Consider the following 21132-nt stretch of genomic DNA (forward strand, 5'->3'; position numbering starts at 1 on the left):
CATAGATTTTCAATGGAGGGTCAGAAAGCTCTCAGACTAAATGCAAAACATCTTAAACTGTGTTTCCAAAAATGAACGGAGGTCTTACGGGTTAGGAACGACATGAGGGTGAGTCATTAATGACACCATTTTCATTTTTGGGTGAACTATCCCTTTAAGCAAAGCACACAAGGCTCACAATTGATTTAAATAGGTTAACAGTAGCCAACTTAGCAAATGCCTCAGTTTGTTGAATACGTGCAATCCAGCTTTTAAATCTGGCCAAACCAGGAGCACAATTATGATGTCTACCATTCAGTCTTTGTGTAGAGAGCGCACCAATGACAACTTAAAATGCCGTCTATGGAGGCAGTTCACCAGGTTTTGAAACGGAGTGTTGGAGAACGAGAGAGAAAGAGAGACAGAGAAGACGGCTTTTGCTTCTTTGCTATTCTCTCCACGTCAGGGGGATAAATTATTCAGAGCCCGGGGAGACTCTAGCCTCATCGTGTAATGAGAAGGACACGCATTGATACCAAATATTGCTGTTGGGAAACTATCGATTTGAGAGCTATTTGTCCGGAGTTAGGTCTGGAAACGAAAGCTGTCAGCCGCTTTTAATATGACTGACACTTACGTAGAAGCCCAGCTCACAGTTCGCCCTCCTCCCTCTCCATCCATCTCTTCGTTCCCTCGCGTCCCTCCAGTATAAAAGGGATTTACTGGTAGAGGAAGGAGGGGGGCTGAGGTGTGAGCGAGAAAAATGTGCACTGTATGAAAATAAAAACACTGTCAATAGGTTGCCGGCAGCACAATTAATGCCTGCAGGAAATTCGACAAGAGTGGTGTTTACCCTTTGACCTCTAACCCCACATTCAAAGGTCACCAATAAGTCATAACCTGCCCGTTATGTTTCCAACACCAAAATCTAATGTAAAATAGTTTAGTGTACAAAAACGAGGCAAAAGTATCAAGTAGCTTTCATGCTCAACTTCCCCTCTGTCCTCGAGTGAACATTGGCGTACAACTGCTCTGTAAGATCTGACCCATGGGAAGAAAGGATGCTTGCTTTGGCCTGGACCTGAGAAATTCTGGCTTTCCTATGGGGTGGAGGGTGCACAGAGGAGGGCTGTGGTTCCTCCAAGGTGGTCCGATGTCCCGGACGAGTTTCATATGGAAAATATGAAGCACACTCTCCCGCAGGGACATCTCTGTCTTCACGTTAGGCTACTCTGGTAAAAAGTGTGCCAATATATAGAGGTTTACAGTGTGATGCCAAATATCTTTACCAAGCTGCAAAGTGACTACTGAAATTAAGAAAAAGTTTGCTTGGCTGTTTCTTCGAAGTGAAATTTCCTTATGTAGCGCGCAGCTGGTGCAGTTCGGAGGGTGTGCAGCATGCAGCCCGCAGCTCCCCGTCACATGCACCAGAACGCACGGCCGGTGGCCTAAGAAAACATGGGACAGTAATAACCCTTCCTTCACACATTCACAGACCCGCAATTACATCATCACCGTGAGCCAGAAATATAAAAGCTTGAAACATTGTTACAATTAGAGTCTCTCAGCTACTTCAGAGAGGAAGAACTTTGAAAGAATATTGAGGCATAGGAAAATAATGTATCCATATCCTCTGATTTTAAGCCAGGCTTGACACAATCAAATTAGGTCAGTTTCTGTGGAAAGAATTTGGACAGTTGGCACAAAATCAGGACCAATTTGCTTATTCTGACCAAGAACAACTCATTCAGAGAGATCTATTACTAATTTTACAGAAACACCTCAGAAAAAAAGCAGACGCACAATCTGACTATTGCAGTCTAAACAACTGAAAAGAGAGCTGATATTGACTTAAAAGCGCTCTGCACATAACTTGGGTTTACATGTATATTTTATGGAGTTTAAAATGAACTTTTAGCATAAATACCCACTCATGGTTTTGGCACCCACACACAGACAGGCGTCTTTAAAAGAGGCCACCGTCTCATTATGAACATGTGTATGTCTTTGACAGTATATAAATGTGTGTCATTTCTGTGTGTGTGTTGTAAATGGGGGAATCTAGACCCCGTTAAACCCTGCTTTCCTTTGGGACTGCTCAGCTGGTGAAGGGGTGGGGGGTTGGCACAGGGGTCTGCCGCTCTAAGAAGTCAAATTACCTCTGAGCCCGGCTCATCAGCTCCACACGCACCCGCACGCCACACACTCATTAATGGCATACTCACCAGCATATTAGCGCAGATAGGACTCACAAACACGCGAACACACACACGGCCAAACTGCAAGCCACGGACATAAAACTCTCCAAACAACTCTCCACGCTTCACTACACACAGACACACAACATGCAAACACACAAAGGGACATGCACAAATATCTTCAAATAAACGTAACACATTCTCTCACATACACACACACAGGGGCATTCTTGCGGGTCTCTAATGAAGCCCCAGTTGTGACGGCATGGAGGCGTCTAAGGCTCCGGCGGGATAATTATGCCGCTCCCTCGCAGCTGAGTTTGGCAGATGTAGGGGAGGGGTGCAAGCGGCGCCGAGCACGGAATAACGAGCGCGGGGGAGCGGAGGTGGGATTCGGCACGGACCCCGCCATCCGCCATTAGCAGCTTGGCACCGTCACAAATGAGTGTTTTTCACCAGAGCGTCGGGAAGGGCTGCGAAATTCCAACAAATTCTATGCTTGCGTTCTGTCGCAACACCCAGAGATGGCGAGAGAGAGAGAGAGAGAAACACAAACAAAAGCAGGGTGGAAACATGGGAAGATGGGGTGGGGGGTGGAGGTTCACACCGCCATGACCGGATTTGTCACCTCTCTCAGCGTAGGGAGCGCAGAGCGCGGCACCATGGGAAATTACCAAATCAGAATGCATTGATTTTCTTCGGGGAGGCGGCAAAAACATTCCTGAAAAACTGACATGGTTGAGAATTAAGGAGGAGATTGTATCAGACCTTTGTATTATTGAGAGCACAGAGTGGTAGACTTTTGTTTTGTAAGGGTGCAGAATAAAGTGCTCTATTGTACGCCTCTGGTACACAGGGACTGCACATGCGACAGGCCAACTATTACATCTCTCTCTCTCTCTCATACCTTCTCTACTTTCATTTGTCTCTCTTTGTCCTCTTGTACTGTAATTACCATAGTGTCGCCAAGGTAGGGCCGTGCGTTTCACTCCAAAGAATAACTTATAAGTAATTGCATAACTGCGTGTGTGTATGTGTGTGACGGAGGATTTCTGGCTGTCATACGTGTGAAGAAATCCCACAGCAGTAGATGAAAAAATATCTAAATGTTGTGCCTTCTGCCAGCTACACACTTCAAATCTGAACGGCCCTTTTCCCAGGTTTAGTCATCTGACTCATCCACAGCAGGGATCTTGACCTTGCAGGCCCTGTGTCGCAGGAAAGCAATGCGCCGTGTTTGCTACTTTGACTGCGACCTCGCACCGTATCCGGCGGTACACGCCGTCTGCTACAGCTGTAGTGTTTAACACTCGCCATATCCGTCAGTACCTTGTGCCTTTTTCAGTAAAGAACATCTGCTTTCGTTTCACAGCTGTTTTAAGTAGACACATCCTTTCTAAACATAGAGGGCCTCCCTACAGCCTAAATAGTGACCGATTTTTAGATAGCTTGACTTGACTGAATATCAATATATACATATATAAACACGAATAAGTATATGAATAATCAGATTATTCAACCCTTATATGTTGTTGTGGATGTTTTCATCCACTAGTAGAGGGTTTTTTTTATATTAATTTGGCCACAACGTTCTCTCTGTTTCAGCAAATTGAATGATTTTTGGTGACAAATCTTATATGTACATATATTTTAAGAAAATGTTTTGAAATTTTTTAAAAACGTAACGCTATAACCGTAAGCAAATTTACTACCCTTTCATGTTGTTAAACATCCACTAAATTCAACGGCTATAAAAATGTATCAGATTAATATTTTTTTCAATTTTTTCCATAAATCTGTTAATCAACCTCAGTACTGATCAAACTACCAAATCTTCACAAAAATTCCACGATTTTAATTCTTTAATTGCCAAGTTCATAAATGGTGTCACTGATTTGGGGAAAAACACACACAAAATGACCTATTTTCAATATAGAAAGTGATTGTTAACTGGATTTTTGTTTACCTTTTTCACAGTCTTGGACATGTCAACGATTGGTAAAAACATTGGCTTTTATGCATTTTTTGTTTTTGTGTAGCATCAGTTTTTATTTTTTTCTCCCTTATTTACTGTTAGTGGCTGTTTTTGTCCCATTGACTTCCATTATAACCACATTTTTTGATTGCAGAGCAATGATGCATTTTTATCATGCATTTTTGAATGTTGGTATTTTTTCCTTTTGCTAAGAGGTCAAATTTGTAATTTTTACTGTTGATCACCATGTGGCACTATTAACCCTTAAGTAAGCCTATACAAAAACAGAGCTCAATTTCCGGCTTGTACATTGAGTTATATGGAGTACATTTTGTGTGTGTGTTTTTCCCCAAATCAGTGACACCACTTATTTACTTGGCAATTAAAGAGTAAAAATCATGGAATTTTTGTGAAGATTTGGTAGTTTTGATCAGTACTGAGGTTGATTAACAGATTTATAAAAAATGCACAAGGGTTAAAAAATAAACTATTTGAAAATTCATCATTTTAATAAATACTTTCAGTATTTATTGTAAAATATTTATTCAACTCACTAACATTTACACTCATTTGTTCAAAAATCAGGATCCCATGTAGTACACAATTTCTGGTGAATTTTGGAAGTGTGCATCACTGCATGTTTTATTAGTTAATATTCCCACAATCCCTTGCAGTACATAAGCGCAGAAGAGTTTACGAAGATTAACTTTACACAAAGTTAAAAAAAAATCATAAGGAATCTTCTGAATCTGAACAAAGCTGCCAGATCAGTCAGATTAAATGTATTAAATGCAAACTAAAGTTGTAGTTAGTTAAGCTTATATTTAAACAGTTCACAAAGTGTAGACTTTCCCAACAAAACACTATAAATAAGAAAACTGAGACGCATCGCTCGTGTCTCCCGTCCATTCGTTTACACCTTTCTACCATCATCGTCCGCCTTTCTATCTAAATGATCAATTTCAAGGTGACCCTGGCTGAATTGCGTTGAGTGTTTTGTGCATGCGGGCGAGCGGGCAGGCGGCTGCAGCCTGGACCCAGTAATTAACACCAGCGCCTAATGAAGTCCAGCTGCTCACCGCGCAGACTGAGAGGCTGCCAAAAACCAGGAGAGCCCCTGTCAGCCAGCCTCATCCTCTTGCACTCCCTCACTCACTTCCGAAGGTCAACCTCCCTCATCAGCACCCGGTCAGATCATCTCTCTCACCCTCCCTCTGAATACATTCCTCCCTCCACATCTCTGCACTTAGAAAGGGGAAAACACATCATCTCATCTCTTGTTCTGTGCCAACTCGGTCCAAATTTCCCCCTCTGCCTGGAAACTTCTCCATCTTGCCCGCCCGTCGCATCTCTTTGACGCCTAGTAATCTTCCTCTCTAATTCTTTTTATCTCCCCATCAGTTTGCTGCTTGAAATTGTTTGACGAGTTCAAGGAGAAATATTTGGATATTTGGGGGAAGTTGAATAGTCAATGAAGGCACAGCGTGATAAACCTGAGCCAATCACACGGCTCTTTACCCTTCCCAAACCTCTGGGGCAGAAACAAGGCAGAAATTAGGTTGTCTGAAGACACAAAAATGTAATCACAATATATCACGGTGTACCTTCTGTGCATAATTATTATCAAGATGTGTTTTTTTGAAAAGTAAATCTAATATTGTTTTTGTAGCTCAATCGGTAGAGCATTGCAAAGTTCATGGGTTCGATAGGGAGCATATATACTGATAAAAATATGCATTGCATTGAATGAAAGCGTCGGCCAAATGCATAAATGTAATTAATGCACAGTCAGATCTGTAGGGCTGTCACAATGATTAAATAATCGTCTCATCGCAATTGTTTGACCTCATTGCGATGATTTCATATCACCGCGATGATTGCACATCTCTCTAAAAGCACAAGGGGGAGCTGCAGCGCCTGTATAAACAAGACAGTATCAGATTACTTTTAAAAATGTGTTGTGTATAAATATTTACTGCCAGATAAACCTTGCAAAAGATTTAATTTAAATAAATCACAACAATCTGTGAAAATTAGTTCATAAACAAAAACAAAATGTATGAAAATTAAATGTCAAAGCAATAAACAGGCAATTAATCGTCATCATTTATTAAATAATTAACCATCAGCCAAATGTCATAATCGTGACAACCCTACAGATCTGTATCATAAACTTAAGGGGTTTTGGAACATTTTTATCCCAAAGAAAAAGCAATAATAACAATCTGAAGGCAGGTTTATACGTACAACAACAAAATAAATATTTACAGTACAGTGCAAAAGTCTTAGGCCACCATCACCAGCTTTGATGTTTTAGCAAAGTTGTAATGTCCATCCATATTTATTTTTCACTCTTGATTAAGATACAAACAGAAAATACAGGAAATATGTACAGAAAATTAAAAACAAAACAATTTTCAGAACTAAATGTCTTCTTCGGGCATCAATCAGTATTTAGTGTGACCTCTCTTGGCACGAAACACATCTTGAGCTTTTTTGAGGAGACTAAAGTCCTAAAGTCATTCGATTAGAATTAAAAATGAGGATTTAATTTCATTTAGGTTTAAGAGATCCTGCAACTGCCTGCTATTGCTCAAGTAAAAGGGGAGTTTACCCTAAATACCTGAAACTTCAGCTTATACTTTTATATTGTTTTTAATACTACATACACATTTCCTGTATTTTCTGGTTCTATTCTAATAAAGAGACTGAGAAATAATTATATATGATTACTATACAATTGCAAAAACAACAAATCTAATGGTAGCATGGTGGCCTAAGACTTTTGCACAGTACTGTATATATATATAGTAGTAGAGGTATGTTATCCTAAGACAAATTCTAACAAAAGTCTATCTAATATATATCATATCCCCATCTCCTTGTTTCTAACCAGCAGACACACCCCAGAATTCCCTGCTGGATTTACCCTTCTCCTGCCTTCCATCCCTTTTCCCACTCTTGACTCCTATACCGGATCAAAGCCAGGCGTCTTGTCATACAGGCACCTCTCCCCACTCCTCTGAGAGCGGCCTTTGAAGAGTCCGGCCCCAGGTGGCCCCTCTCCCACATCCACACTCTGAGGGGCCTCCACCCCGTCTCTCTGGGACCCCGCCTCCACCCTTCCATCGAGAGTCTGCCTTCCCCTGATTCCTGCACATCTCGCAGAAAGCGCTGATGAGCTGTGACATCCGCTTATTCCTACCTCCCACACATACATACACACACATTAACACACAAAGCTGATGTGTAGAAGCAAGATCACACCAGACAGCACATGTTAATTATCAGTCAGTATTTAGGAAGGCTTTATTTGCAGAGTCTACCTGGCACTACGGAGTGCTATAAACCTGCATGGATCTCTCTGCTGTTCTGGCTCCAACCAGACAAAGCAGAGGTCAAGTACGCATTTGTTTTTCGTAAGATTTCCCCTCATCGCCTCTTCTAATAAATCTCCTTGACCATGTGCGGCCCCCGCTGCACACCTTGATTCACCTTTATTAAAGGAACAAGAAACTATTCCTTTAGGGTGAAGTATGCAGGTTTTTCAAAAGACTACTATACTGTAGATATTTGCTTACTGATTAAATAATTAATTGCTTGAGTCTGATTGGCTAACCAGTAAAAGATATTGTTGCAATTCTATCCGGCACCACTGGTGGCGCAGAAACTGCACACCTCACTTCCTTTTTAATCAGTTCTTACCACAGCTTCTCCCCTTTATCTTTACGCATTCGATGCGTAACGTCACATGGACAGAAGTCCTCTCTGCCAGCTACGACAGATGCCACTGTCACTCGAGAAAATAAATTCCAAATACTTAACGAATTAAGTGAGGAGCAAATTACGGCTGGCCCCGTTTATTATGCACAGATAGGCACGCAGCTTGTTTGTCTTTTTAACAATTACCGCACGGAGAAGGGAGGGTTGGGAGGGTGCCGGGCCCTCGATATCGTCGCTTCCCCCCTCCACGGCAGCTGGCTGAGACATACCTGGATGGATCTGGGACAGGGAGGGAGGGGATGGGGAAACAGGGCAGCTGCACCTCTACAAGACCTGCCTGGGATATACATGTAGATGCAGAAATTTGTGCACAACATGATACCGAAATATAACTGCAACTGTGGCTGTGTCAACGATCAGGAAGTCACAGTGCAAACGGCTGATAAAGATACAGGTAAAAATACTTTTCCTCACTCATTTTGTTCAAACGCACCTGCAACCCGCTACCCATGCGGTCTCAGCGCGCCGGCCACAAGTGTACCACATTTTCCATTTTGTTCCCACACCTTTTGGAGGAGGCTCCCCCTGAGCAGTTCTCTTATAGATCTCCAAACAGCTTGTAATTACCTTTAATAAACAGCATAAGAAGCAAATCAAGCGCAAACGTGGCAAAATGAGCTCTCGGGGGGATCAGACATCACTCAGCCTTGCAAACAAACATTTCGGCAAAACATTGCTGCCTCTCTCCCTTTTCAACATGACATTCTCTGTGGGGGCCGCTCGAAGGAGGGGTAGAAAAATAGAGAGAGAGAGATGGAGGCAGAAAGAAACCGAGTAAAGAAACTGAATATGTTTCGTTACGTCATGGAGTGAGTTAGGGGTCGTGTGCTAGTTAGGATCTGTCCGTGGAGATTGGTTAAAAAAAGTTTCAAAGTTTGTTTTTTTAATAGGTTACCCATAGGTAAATACATAAGGTCTACCTGTTATGTCATTGACAGAACAGCAAAGTGGCAGAACATTTGCCATCGGTTTCCCTATTGGCTGAACCTGATCATTTATCACACTTTGACCTCTATACTAGTAAAGGTTAGGCATTGATGAGTTCATTACATAAGGAAAAATATACAGTCAGCAAAATAAACCTCAAACAGGGTGTTTGGGATCCTGATGTGAAGCATCTTTACATTATTGATCCTATAGCACAGCTACTACATATTAGCCTAATAAATAAATTCATTAAATATTACAGAGTTAAATTTTTATTAAAGATACTCACTAACATATACAAAAAAATTGCACAAAAAAATGACTGACATGAATTCATCAAAACTATCAAATCCACTGACCAATCAGAATCAAGTATTCTAAAGAGTCAAACCATATACTATACACAGACGTGTACATGTTTAACCATGCACATGTCCTGACTTGGTCAACCTCAGTACCCAAATAAGATCCTCAACTCTCTCATCCTCCGCTCCCTCTCTCTATACACCTCTGGCAGCGCCCGCTCCATCATCCCCCCTCCCTCAAACGTCGCTCGGCCCCTGCGAGGTTCCGCCTGGGTAGCTCCAGGTGGTCTATGATGTGCATGAGGGGCTGTCATCTGTTGCCATGCTCACGTACACACCACATGGGCTGCAGCAGAGAGCGCCACACCATTAACAAGCCATAAAAACCAACCCAACCCTTTTTAAACATCAGAACACTAAGGAATAGCTGCTCTCACCAAAGCCACTCAACCTAACATCGGCTCTGTGCGCACAATAGAGACATCAGGGGCTGGATAACAGGGAGTGACACATGCAATGTGAAGGAATGATGATTTCTTTTGCTCTCGTGACTACAGGATGGAGGGGGCTGAAGGACGCACACGTGGATAGATAGACAGACAGATAGATAGGCTCTAGGCTAGGCACTTGCTCTGGCATGTTCGAGTACAGGCGCTCAGTGAAGTGAACCATCATCCACATTATCTACATCCATTGACTCCTAAAGCTTCTTGTGTGCTGCCTCATTAAGCCTGCGCTGACACAGGGAGACCGCGCTAGGACTCTTTTGGTAGCCGGTCTCTGTGTGTGCGTGTGAGAGAGAGAAAGAGAGAGAGAGCATCTCTTTCTATAGAACTGACATAGGCATCGCCTACAGCAAACTAAGGTTTCACTTCACTCCAGCATCACTTACTGTAAGACCATACTGCAAGTTTCAAAGCTGTACCATACATTTGCATGTTAATCCTAAAATCCTTCGCTCACTACTAAGTGATCGACAATCCTGACTACGTAGTAACTACAAAATACAACAAATAGCAATTGTCACGTGACACTACAAAGAAACCCATTGTTGGTACAAAACACCATTATGACATCACAAGCAACACCCTGGGGTCAAACTGTAAGCATCCGTGTGTCGTTGCCATGACAACACATGTGCGACTCATGCTCCAGGCATCAGAATCGTTGGGATGAATAACTAAGAATCAACGGTGACATTAGCAATGCTCTCTGGAGAGCAACTTCACTCAGGTGTACAGGTGTATGTGTGTGTTCATGCCTCTGGCCCAGCCCCATGCATAAATAACCACTATGGTAATGTGTGTGCATGTACGTGTATGTGTTATATGTGTAAATTAGCACGGGAAATGGAGTATGGAAATCCAATGAGACAATGACATATTTCAATGATTTAACTCACGGCATGTGTCTCTTTTAACGGGAAATTTAAAAAATTGCGATATTTTCAAATATAAAATTTCACATAGCATGCAAAATACTATATTTTAATTGCTACCGGGTGTAAAAATACAATCTATTAAAATTAAAAAGCAAAAATGGCGTGCCATAAAATCTTTATATGTTTGACATTCAGACACTTTTACTCAACAACAATGCATATTCACTCATTGAGATATTTTTGTTAAAATACAACTAACAATCAAAATAAGTGGAAAATCCACCAAATGTTGAGCTGTTTCTTGCCATAAGCTAGCATGTAAAATCGTGGTCACGACCAGCTGATGTTTATTTTTAATAAAGTCTCTCTATATACGCAACTATAGTGGATTCATAAGCAATAAGCATTCGATCTCATTTCAAATGCAAAGAGGGTGTTTACATATCTTAAATGCACAGCAGGAAAAGAAACGTGAGGGTCAGAAAGAGGGTGGAAAATGGTGATGAAAAATTATGAATATGATTTTGAAAAATGTATGACATGACCATTTTACGTGACCAATCATGCACTGTTCTCCACTATAGCCCGCCCCCTTTTGCTCAAGCAGTGAGAGATGTATGTGTGCTTGAGGAGAGTCATTCAGGTTATCTAGCTAAGAATTGAGAGAGATAAGGGGGAACAAACCTTGCAGCTGGGCGGGCTCTCCTACGGGCCGTCCGATAGGCAGGGAGGGTGGAAAGAGAAGGCAGGGTGATAGTTAGTCAGCAGCTCTATGACCACATGAGTGTTAGATGATGGAGGAGGGGGCAGACATGGGGGTCATGGATCACTCATGGTGACCGAATGGAGAGAGATTGGGCTGCCATTGTATGATTGTATGACTAAAATCACTTTTCTGTCAAAATACACAATAACTAGAAAAACTCTTCAAGTGTTAGTTCACCCAAAATTATGTCATTTGCTTCAATAGAAACAAATAGGAGATTTTCGGACTATGACAATATTAGTTATCTATTCTATTGTTTAAAACTATTGTATAAGACTTTAGTCCACAATTGGTGCTTTTGGTCTTTTTTAAAGGGATAGTTCACCCAAAAGTAAAAAATAATGTCATTAATGACTCACCCTCATGTCGTTCCAAACCCGTAAGACCTCCGTTTATCTTCGAAACACAGATTTTTAAAATGTTTTATATTTAGTCCGAGAGCTTGTTGACCCTTCATTGAAAATCTATGAATGGTATTCTGTCCATGTCCAGAAGGGTAATGGGATCATCTTCAAAGTGGTCCGTGTGACATCAGTGGGTCAGTTTGAATGTGTTGAAGCATTGAAAATACATGTTGGTCCAAATTTAACAAAAATTATAACTTTATTCAGCATTGTCTTCTCTTCCGTGTCTGTTGTAAAGCACATGCGCGAGACTAAAGTCACGTGACTGCATGTTTGCGAAGTTTTTTTTCCAAACTTACAGCGTGTGTCTCCCTTAGACTGTAAACAAAGCCCGGACGCACAAAAAAAATCTGGGGCGCACCAGATAACACGTCAGCCATGACTTTAGTCTCACCCATGCGCTTCACAACAGACGCTGAAGAGAAGACAATGCTGAATAAAGTCGTAATTTTTTATATTTTTGGACCAAACTGTATTTTTGATGCTTCAACACATTCTAACTGACCCACTGATGTCACATGGACTACTTCCATGATGTTTTTATTACATTTCTGTACATGGAGAGTATACTGTGCATAGATTTTCAATGAAGGGTCAAACAAGCTCTCGGACTAAATATAAAACATCTTAAACTGTGTTCCGAAGATGAACGGAGGTCTTACAAGTTTGGAGTAACATGAGGGTCATTAATGACATAATTTTCATTTTTGGGAGAACTATCCCTTTAACTCAATACCTGTCCCCATTCACATTCATTGTGTATAAAAGTGTATAACCAAAAAAGTTAAACAGGTTTAAAATATAATGATAGTGAATAGGTAAACTTTTCCTTTAGTCAGCGTAATGTGTGTCCAGAACACTGCTATGAAATATCATCACATACAAACGGTCAAACGGATCAACCCTGTACATATAAAATCACAGTGGAGCAATACGTGAGATTGAGGATGAGTAAAGCGGAAAGAGAGAAAAGCGATACGGCAGCGTCGAGCGAGTGAAAGTCGGGGTTGGTCGGAGGGGGGTGAAGAGGCAAACTACAGCTCAATCCACTAATAAAGGCAGATGAAAGAGAGGTTAAACACAATATGCTAATTGAAATGTGTTGGCTGATTAAGGGCGATTGAGAGGAGAGTGGACGTGCTGTGAGTTCTGTACGCCGGTGATTAGTGCAACATTAATGTCTGCATGCGTTTCCTTGCCACGTGCCCAAATGGACCAATTGGGGGGTGCAGGAGTGGATGAAAAGGTGAAATGAGTAAAGTCTCACATCTCCTACTGTTTCTACACTTTCACCCTACATGAAAAACAACCCAAACCGAAGAAAAACTTTGAACCCCGAGGACAGGCCCAAAACAATCCAGACTGTGTGCGTCTGGCCTGCCTAGCAAAACACAAACATTACAAACATCACACCTTATCACAAGGAGTGTCAAGAACATGTCAAACCGAGCCGAGCTCCTCGCTTGTATTGTCTGAGAGGCCTTGTGTTTTCGTGTTTGCTACTTGAGCTTATTTTCCTCTCTTGTCTTGCTTATCTGTCAGTCTGTCTGTATTTTTTTATTACTATTATTTTTCAGTGCGCAATCTTCCTCTTTGTCTGTGAAGGTCTCTCAGGATTTTTTTTTTTACCGCGGGCTTTATTGTTTTCCGCTGCGCAGCTGTAGACCCACGGGGTGCCCCCTGCAGGTGTGAGAGTGTGTTGGAAAGAGAGTGAGAAAGAGTGTGTATGCATGTATACACGTGTGTGATTTCGAGTGTTTGCTCTCAGGAGTACGCGGTTGCATCGGTTCTCCCCCCGCCAGCAGGGCGCGCCGCTGCGCAGAGGTGATCATCAAGGGGTGCTGTGCTAAATGAAGACTAAAATTAAAAGCAGTGTACTGAAATGCCTGTGACTACACATGCACGTCCCCGTGAGGGTGGCCCGACTGTGGGACATGGCATCTTTTTGCCCCCAACCTAACAGTCTGGCTCAGAGGTGTTCTGTTATATTAATATGAATATCAACTCACTTAGCTGGATCGAGCAATATTCTTGTCATTTCAGGGACAATCAAAATGGCGTCTGTTTGTTGCCAAGCTCATTTTTGGAGTGATTAGAAGGATTTTTATAGAGTTAGATAGATAGATAGTTCATCTAAATTAATATTTATTTACCCGCATGTTGTTCAATTACATAAACCCCAAAATATATGTATTATTATTAATTCCAGATGTGAGGTTTGGTGGAAGGTACATACCGAGGTAACACATACTGATACTTTAATGTTCTGTAAATTGCTTTGGATGAAAGCATCTGCTAAATGCATACATGTAAATGTAAATTACTTTCTCAAGCAAACCTACAGTATGACATGACATCAGACTTGAAATAAAGCCAGCCAGTTGTATGGTGTGTTTATACGCACCAGTATAATAAAACCATAATGTTTTTATATGTGCTTTTGTCTTTTCTCGACAAAAATCTACTTTTATGCTCCATAACAACAGCATACAAGACTAAAATATTTCAAAGTGATTGACAGGCTGTTTACTTTTCAGATAAACTCCTTTCAGGGTTCCCACACCTTAGTCAACTTCAAATTCAAGGACCTTTCAAGGTCTTTCCAGGTCCAATACCCTCAAATTCAAGGACTAAATGTGGGGACACATTTCAAGTGAGAGCAAGATTAAATCTTGTTACCTTTTAAGATACATTGTTACAGTTCCCTTTCGAGGGAACTTGCGCTGCATCACTGCTGTGACACTTTAGAGACGCCTCCAGGGGTAAGTGCGTCTATATGTGTATATCAAATTCAACCAATAGTGAGGTTTAACAACAAAGACAGGGTGATGCGGGAGCCAGGAAGTATATCGCTATCTGAAATATTGCCGAAGACGGCGTTACAGGGACGCAGGAAGTCTGGCAAGGGAGACGCAACGTCTCGTTCCCTTCACAGGGAACAACAGTTACATACGTAACCCGCAACGTTTTCATGTGTCAAACACAACTATGCAAAAAAGCATTTTGGTATGAATCAACATTCGCATACAGAAGATATAAGCATTTAAAGACGAACAGTTTAGCACGTGTGCTTAAAAAGTCTAGAATTTTTATGATATTATCCTACAATACACAGAGAATTATATGGATTTTTTTTTTAGAAAACTTCTTGCGTGAAATAGATTTAAGCACTTTCAATGACCTGTATTTATATATGTATATTTTCAAAAACTTCCCAGTGCCTTGAATTTTTTTCAAGGATTTTAAGGACCCGTGGGAACCCTGTCCTTTAAATAAAGTGCAAAAACTTAAAACATATCAACCCCATTTTAGGGTGGTTCACATTTCGCTTCTAAAACTGCGTGGAAAACGCAACCGCCATGCTTCCCCTCCTTATTTATTTTTTTAGAGGTATACTTTTTGGCCATTTTTGCCTTTATTTAAACAGTGATAGAGGAGAGGACAGGAAAGTACTGGGAGGAGAGAGGGTATGGGATCGGCAAATGACCATAAGCAGGGAATCGAACTTGGGTCACCATTGGCTCCGACCCCCCACCTTATTTCTAACACCTGAGAGTAATTTTTAAAAAGCTGAAATATTCTCAACTGGCTATATTAAATATTTGCGTGCGCAAAAGACGCAAAATGTAAATCGGCCCTAATACTTTTAATTTACATCACACACCTAAACAACACAATACGTCACAGTTCTTTACTGACTTCTATACTGTAGCTCTCTTCCTATAGCCCTCATTTCTTTTTTCTCTGTGACACAGTCCAGTCTGTTGGTGGCAATGTCTGACACAGGTTTTGGTTTGGGTCAGTAAAATGTTCAAGAGCAGTGGCTGTCTCTCTCACAGGGGAAATGAGAGGGTTCAAACCAGCTCTTACATTCTGGAGTGTGTACTTCTGGATGGGGTGGGAAATTATTACTGTTATTGCCAGAAATCTGTTTCTCCGGTAAGTCCGAAAGGAGCAGGAATCCTTGACTGCTATAGCTGTACATAAATCCAGAGTGGTTTATGCATTTTTCAACTGCCTCTGACTGAATTCTGGATATACTGTGAATATTGAAAACCAGTCTCGTTGTTATCTGGGAAAGTTGTCACATAGAGACAATTTTTATTTAATAAAAAAACTTCACAATGTTTGTGCATGTTATTCTGCTTTTCACTTTTGTGCTTTGCATTTTGTACTCTATAAATTGTGCTAAAAGCCTATAATGTTTAGTGACAAATTATACCATATAGTGTGACAAAGCTCTGCTATAAAAATGTGTGTAATCTTTTCCTGAGCATTAATGGTGGAAATGTTCAGAAGCAGATGTGCCTTTCCAAAAATGAATGTTCAAAAATAAAACTACTCTGAGAAACAATACATGACAACTTCCCCCGGCTTCTATGCATGCATACATCTGTGTTAAAACTACTAATCTATGAATGATATTTTTCAGAATATAAAGAAGGCTGATTCTTGTGATTGCTTCTTGACCACAAAGTTAGTGAAGCTCTAAACTAACCAATTGACCAACCCGCTTTGACAGAGTACAGGAGAGTAACATGCCAAGAAGAACAGTGGGTCCTCATTCAAAAGAATAGACAAATGCTGCATTGTGAAACCAATTATAATGCGGTATAATCCAAACAGTAAATAAATATCTGCAAGACCCTCTGTAGTCTGATGCTGTTGGTTGTTTGATGAAATCAGGGCAGCGCTAATGAAATTCGTCTTTCCGTACATGCCGCCTCCGTGCTAAGGAAAATCGTTACGCGGTCTCTCTGCACGGAGACAAACGTCTACATTAAATAATCACACGGCTTCAATCAACAGGCAGGGAAAAATAAACCCACAATCCTCCAGGCTTGCCGCCTCCTGGAGAACGCAGCTCTGATCGAGTTCGCCTGCCTCACCAGTCAGATTAATTAAAACACTAGGCTTTTTCACTCCTCCCATATCTGTGTAATCAAGCTCTTTTGCAGCAGACCGCAATAGCCCAAAATCTTTATTGATTCCCTTACCTACACTCAACGCCACTTCCATGCAAACGCGGCTGCGAAGATTTGAAACGACGCCGACGTAATTTAAACCTAAATTAAAGATCAAGTCGCAAAACCTCAAGGTGTGCCAACCACCTGCAGCATGCCTTAGGAAGCCTTCAGGTGTGTAAAAGGGATGTTAAAGGTGTGTGTGTGAAGCTGCTTTTTTAATTGTGGGAGGAGAGTCTCTCGTGAATGGTGCATGCTCTTGGGCTGCCAGCAGAGCAAAGTGACGGTACAGAAAATGACACAGGCAGCCCACTCACGCGGTGCCGAAGCGCTCACACGAAGGACACAGGAGAAAAAAGAAGATGCAGAGAGGAAAACAGATGTTGCAAGTTTGAGGAGGTAAACTGATTGAGATGAGGTGTCACCTCAGCCTACTGGTGACTGTGAGATGGAGAGAGAGAAAAAACAGAAGAGGGGGGTGAAGCGGGAGGCTAGGTGAGGTATGATCACACTTCTGTAAAAAGGTAGGACGCCTGAAATGTGGAACTGGGTGTCTGTGTATCCGCAACTAGGGAAGATGTTGCAAAGAATGTGGTGGTTGACGAAATGTGTCTGTCAAGCTCTTATCAGATGTATCAATCATAGGAGCAGGTATGTGTGAGCATAGGGGTGGTAACTAGTGATACTGTACAATGTTATATCAATATCAGAGACACAATATATAAATATAACAAGATTTTTTATGTTTATTGATTATTTATATTTATTCACTTAAAGGGACATTCCACTTTTTTTAAAAATATGCTCATTTTCCAGCTCCCCTAGGGTTAAACATTTGATTCTTACCGTTTTGGAATCCATTCAGCTGATCTCCGGGTCTGGCGCTACCACTTTTAGCATAGCTTAGCTAAATCTATTGAATCTGATTAGACCATTAGTATCGCGCTAAAAAATAACCAGTTATGGCTAATAACCAAGAGATATGGCTAGGAATATACTCTCAAACTGACGTAATAATCAAGGACTTTGCTGCTGTAACATGGCTGCAGCAGGCGTAGTGATATTACGCACTGCCCGAAAATAGTCCCCCTGGTTACTTTCAATAGCAGGGCAATATTTTCGGTCAGTGCGTTATATCACTACGCCTGCTGCAGCCATGTTACATCAGCAAAGTCCTTGATTATTACGCCAGTTTGAGAGTATAGTCTTAGCCATATCTGCCCAGAAAATCACAACTTTTAATTTTCTTTCGATCTTAGTATATGATGTAACTACAAAAGAGTCAAGTTTTAGATAGGAAAAATATCAAAACTCTTTTGTTGTTTTTTAGTGCAATACTAATGGTATAATCAGATTCAATGGATTGTGCTAAGCTATGCTAAAAGTGCTAGCGCCATTCAGATCAGCTGAATGGATTCAAAAACAGTAAGAATCAAATGTTTAACTCTAGGGGAGATATTTTCAAAAAAAGTGGAATGTCCCTTTAATTATAATTGAGTGTACGCTGACCTATTGCTATAGTACAGCCTTTTTAAACATTTTCTCTATACTCAATAGCATTTTCCTAATCATATTCATTTGAATAATAAATACATCAAAATAGTGTAAGAATATCAACAAAACATCATAAGGTTCTCTAAAATATCACAATACTTTAAAATGCCAATTTGTCCCAAACCCCTATTGCAACTAACTGCATACATGCAACACCATCACACTCACACGCTAACACACACACGGCTGCTTTTGGCAGAGGAGCAGGTATGAATATGCATAGTGGTGAAACATGAGAGGCGGAGGAATCAAATTCGTGTGATTTCCACAGCTGCCAAACAGTGAGTAAAAAACACGAAGCTAAATTGTTATGTTTAACGCGGCGGGAGAAGAACACCAAGTCTCCTGTTCACCAAATTAGTAAGTTCACGTCAAACAATCAGCAATTATTAAATACGTGTCACAATGAAACTAAATACAAAGTATTTGCTGACAATTGCAGTAATTGTTTGATATCGGTTGATTGCATCAACGATTGCACAATCAAACAGAATAGAGCTGGTGTAAAGAATACTGTAGCAGATATTGATTTGCTACAAAAACGCCTTTTTTAACCTAAAAAAGCAAGGCTAAAATATCAAAGTCTTATAATAGCCTCACTACTCATATATCAAAGCTGACAGATAGTGTAGCTTTTTAATGACTGCTTCATAATCTCGAGAAGAAAGCAAAAGAGACGCGGAGCGCAAACGCGCTGAAACTAGAACTCCTTTGTGATCTCGCTTCAATTTTCTGCCGGCTAACGCGGAGTCTGATAAAGGTTAATGCACGACTCCCTTTTCATTATTCAAAGTCGTCATCAATCTTTGAAGAAGTGTGGAAAAAATAATAAAATAACAACGGCACTTAAAATAATCTGCCTCAATTCCATAATTAATCTCCTCCAGCTTTACTGACAATTATGATGTTAATTAACCCAAAACTCCCTCTAAGACGATGGGGAAAGCCATACGATCTGCCTTTTCGGTCTCACTCGCAGCATCTATGCCTACCATCAGTATCTTTATAGAGGAAGAGAGAGGATAGGGAGATGAAAGGAGACAGATCTCAGCGTGGTCCAAATTGGATTGTGTTGGTCTTAGATTGGGCAGGTTGGATACAGTTAGGCTGTGAATGAATAGTGAAGGGTCAGGTAGGATGAAAAAGAAAACGTGAATGCCGGATGGGTGGAAGGTTAAATCAGAGTGCTTAATAGGGTAATAATTGGGTGCTAAGCACTTCCACGCTGATTATATGAAGGAGAAAATGAACATGGGACCACCAAAAGGCCCCTTAAATTAAACTCTCGCTACCTAAAAAATGAAGACGTACAGTACAGGAGGAAAAACAACACATTAAAGCTCAGACACAAGTTTATGTGTTTTGGTACAATGGCCTTTCTTAAGACAGATGCGGAATGCTCGGTAGGACTAGAAGAATATATCAGGCGGCTCGGCACCACTATCGCCTGTCACGACTGGAGAAGGCCGGGAAGTTGCTGAGGCTCGGAGCCTTGTGCCGTTTGTTCTGTGAAATTACTCACAGGCCCAGATCGTTAATCTACACTACAGTGTGCTGCTGCAGCAATTATTACTTAAAGAATAACAACACCAAGGGAGGAAGCACATAAAACAACTACAGAGGAACTGTTCGGTTAAGCTCATATACTGTTACGCTGCAGCCAGGGCCACTAGCCAAAGAAACAAACAACAAGAGACGGAAAATATCATCCACCTGGAGCGAATCTAAAAGGTTCCACCAGTACATTCCTAATACATAATTAAGTCATAAAGACGTTAACATTTATTACCCTAGCTCACCTCGTTCTTGTTCTCCATTTAAACCTTTCGTGAATATGGGACAGATGGATTCATAATTATGATTCCAGTGTTAACAACACCCCCTCCACATGCCCATGTAATAATTCTTTCTTAAACTACGAACAAGGCACGTGTGTAATTGTCCACGACAAGCTTTAAGAATTCAATGAAGGGGAATGAAAGAGAACCTAATTGTTTGTTGGCCTTTACTGAAGAAGCGAGACCTGCAGTCCTGGTCTCGGCTGCATGGTGAAGAGTTAACAGAGCAATCAGACCTGCAGCCGAGGCCTCAGCTGCGTACTCAAGTGTTAAACAATGGAACAGCTGTTGAGAGCGATGTCTGCACTTCCAGAAATAGAGCTGTTCATTTCACCTGTCTGTCTCACACCTGTGTGCAGGGAGTGAGAGATTGTGCAGGGGCAGACTACGGCAGCAAATAAGGGGAGGAAAGCAGGAGAAGCGACGGGCACACATGTATATATAAACACACGTACACGCACGCACGCACGCAAGAATTGAGTGGGGACTTACCGATCATATGATTGGCAACGTGGATCTGGATCTCTCGTTCCGTCTCAAAGGTCATTTGGCATTTGATGCACTGATACGTCTTCTTCTGCAAGAGAACAAGCACAGGATTCACAGTGAACAGGCTACTAAAAATCTCCACACACTTGCAAACACTCCACCGGGCAAAGATTCTCCTATCTGTTACACTGAGCTGAGACAAAAGCACAGGTAAAGATTGAGCGTCCCTGGAAGTTCACTGTCAATATCTAGTCAAGCGAACAGGCTGTACAATAGCCCAGCAGGATGAGGCTGCTGAACCCTCTGGGGCCAGTAGTAATGTAGCCATGAATTCACACATCTCTCTTTGACTCGGAACACTTTGGGAACACAGGGAACTTATACACTAAAAATACTGCCAGAAAATGGTTGCTGGCAATGTCTCCTCCTTTCAAAAGAAATTGCATAAAATTCTTCTTTGAACTGCCAAAAGAAAAGGGATAATAGAAAAAGAAACACGAGAAGAGAAAGGTAAAGGAAAAACACACATTTGAGAATAAGAGGAAAACCTCAAAATGTCCTCAGAAGAA

General features: G+C 41.3%; 1 protein-coding gene across 5 annotated transcripts in view; it reads right to left on the reverse strand.

Moving 5' to 3' along the window:
• znf423 (zinc finger protein 423) overlaps positions 1-21132 on the reverse strand; it is a 176564-nt gene that overhangs the window by 65214 nt on the left and 90218 nt on the right. For 4 of the 5 annotated variants that reach the window (XM_073853622.1, XM_073853621.1, XM_055173690.2 and 1 more), the window contains 2 exons: positions 20567-20651; positions 11233-11253 (listed from right to left, as the gene is read on the reverse strand). In XM_073853622.1, coding sequence (XP_073709723.1) covers positions 11233-11253; positions 20567-20651 — 106 coding nt within the window. The remainder of the gene's footprint in view (positions 1-11232; positions 11254-20566; positions 20652-21132) is intronic. The other variant, XM_055173689.2, reaches the window with a different exon arrangement.

The sequence above is a fragment of the Misgurnus anguillicaudatus genome, chromosome 15 (assembly GCF_027580225.2).
Source record: "Misgurnus anguillicaudatus chromosome 15, ASM2758022v2, whole genome shotgun sequence".
NCBI lineage: Eukaryota > Metazoa > Chordata > Actinopteri > Cypriniformes > Cobitidae > Misgurnus > Misgurnus anguillicaudatus.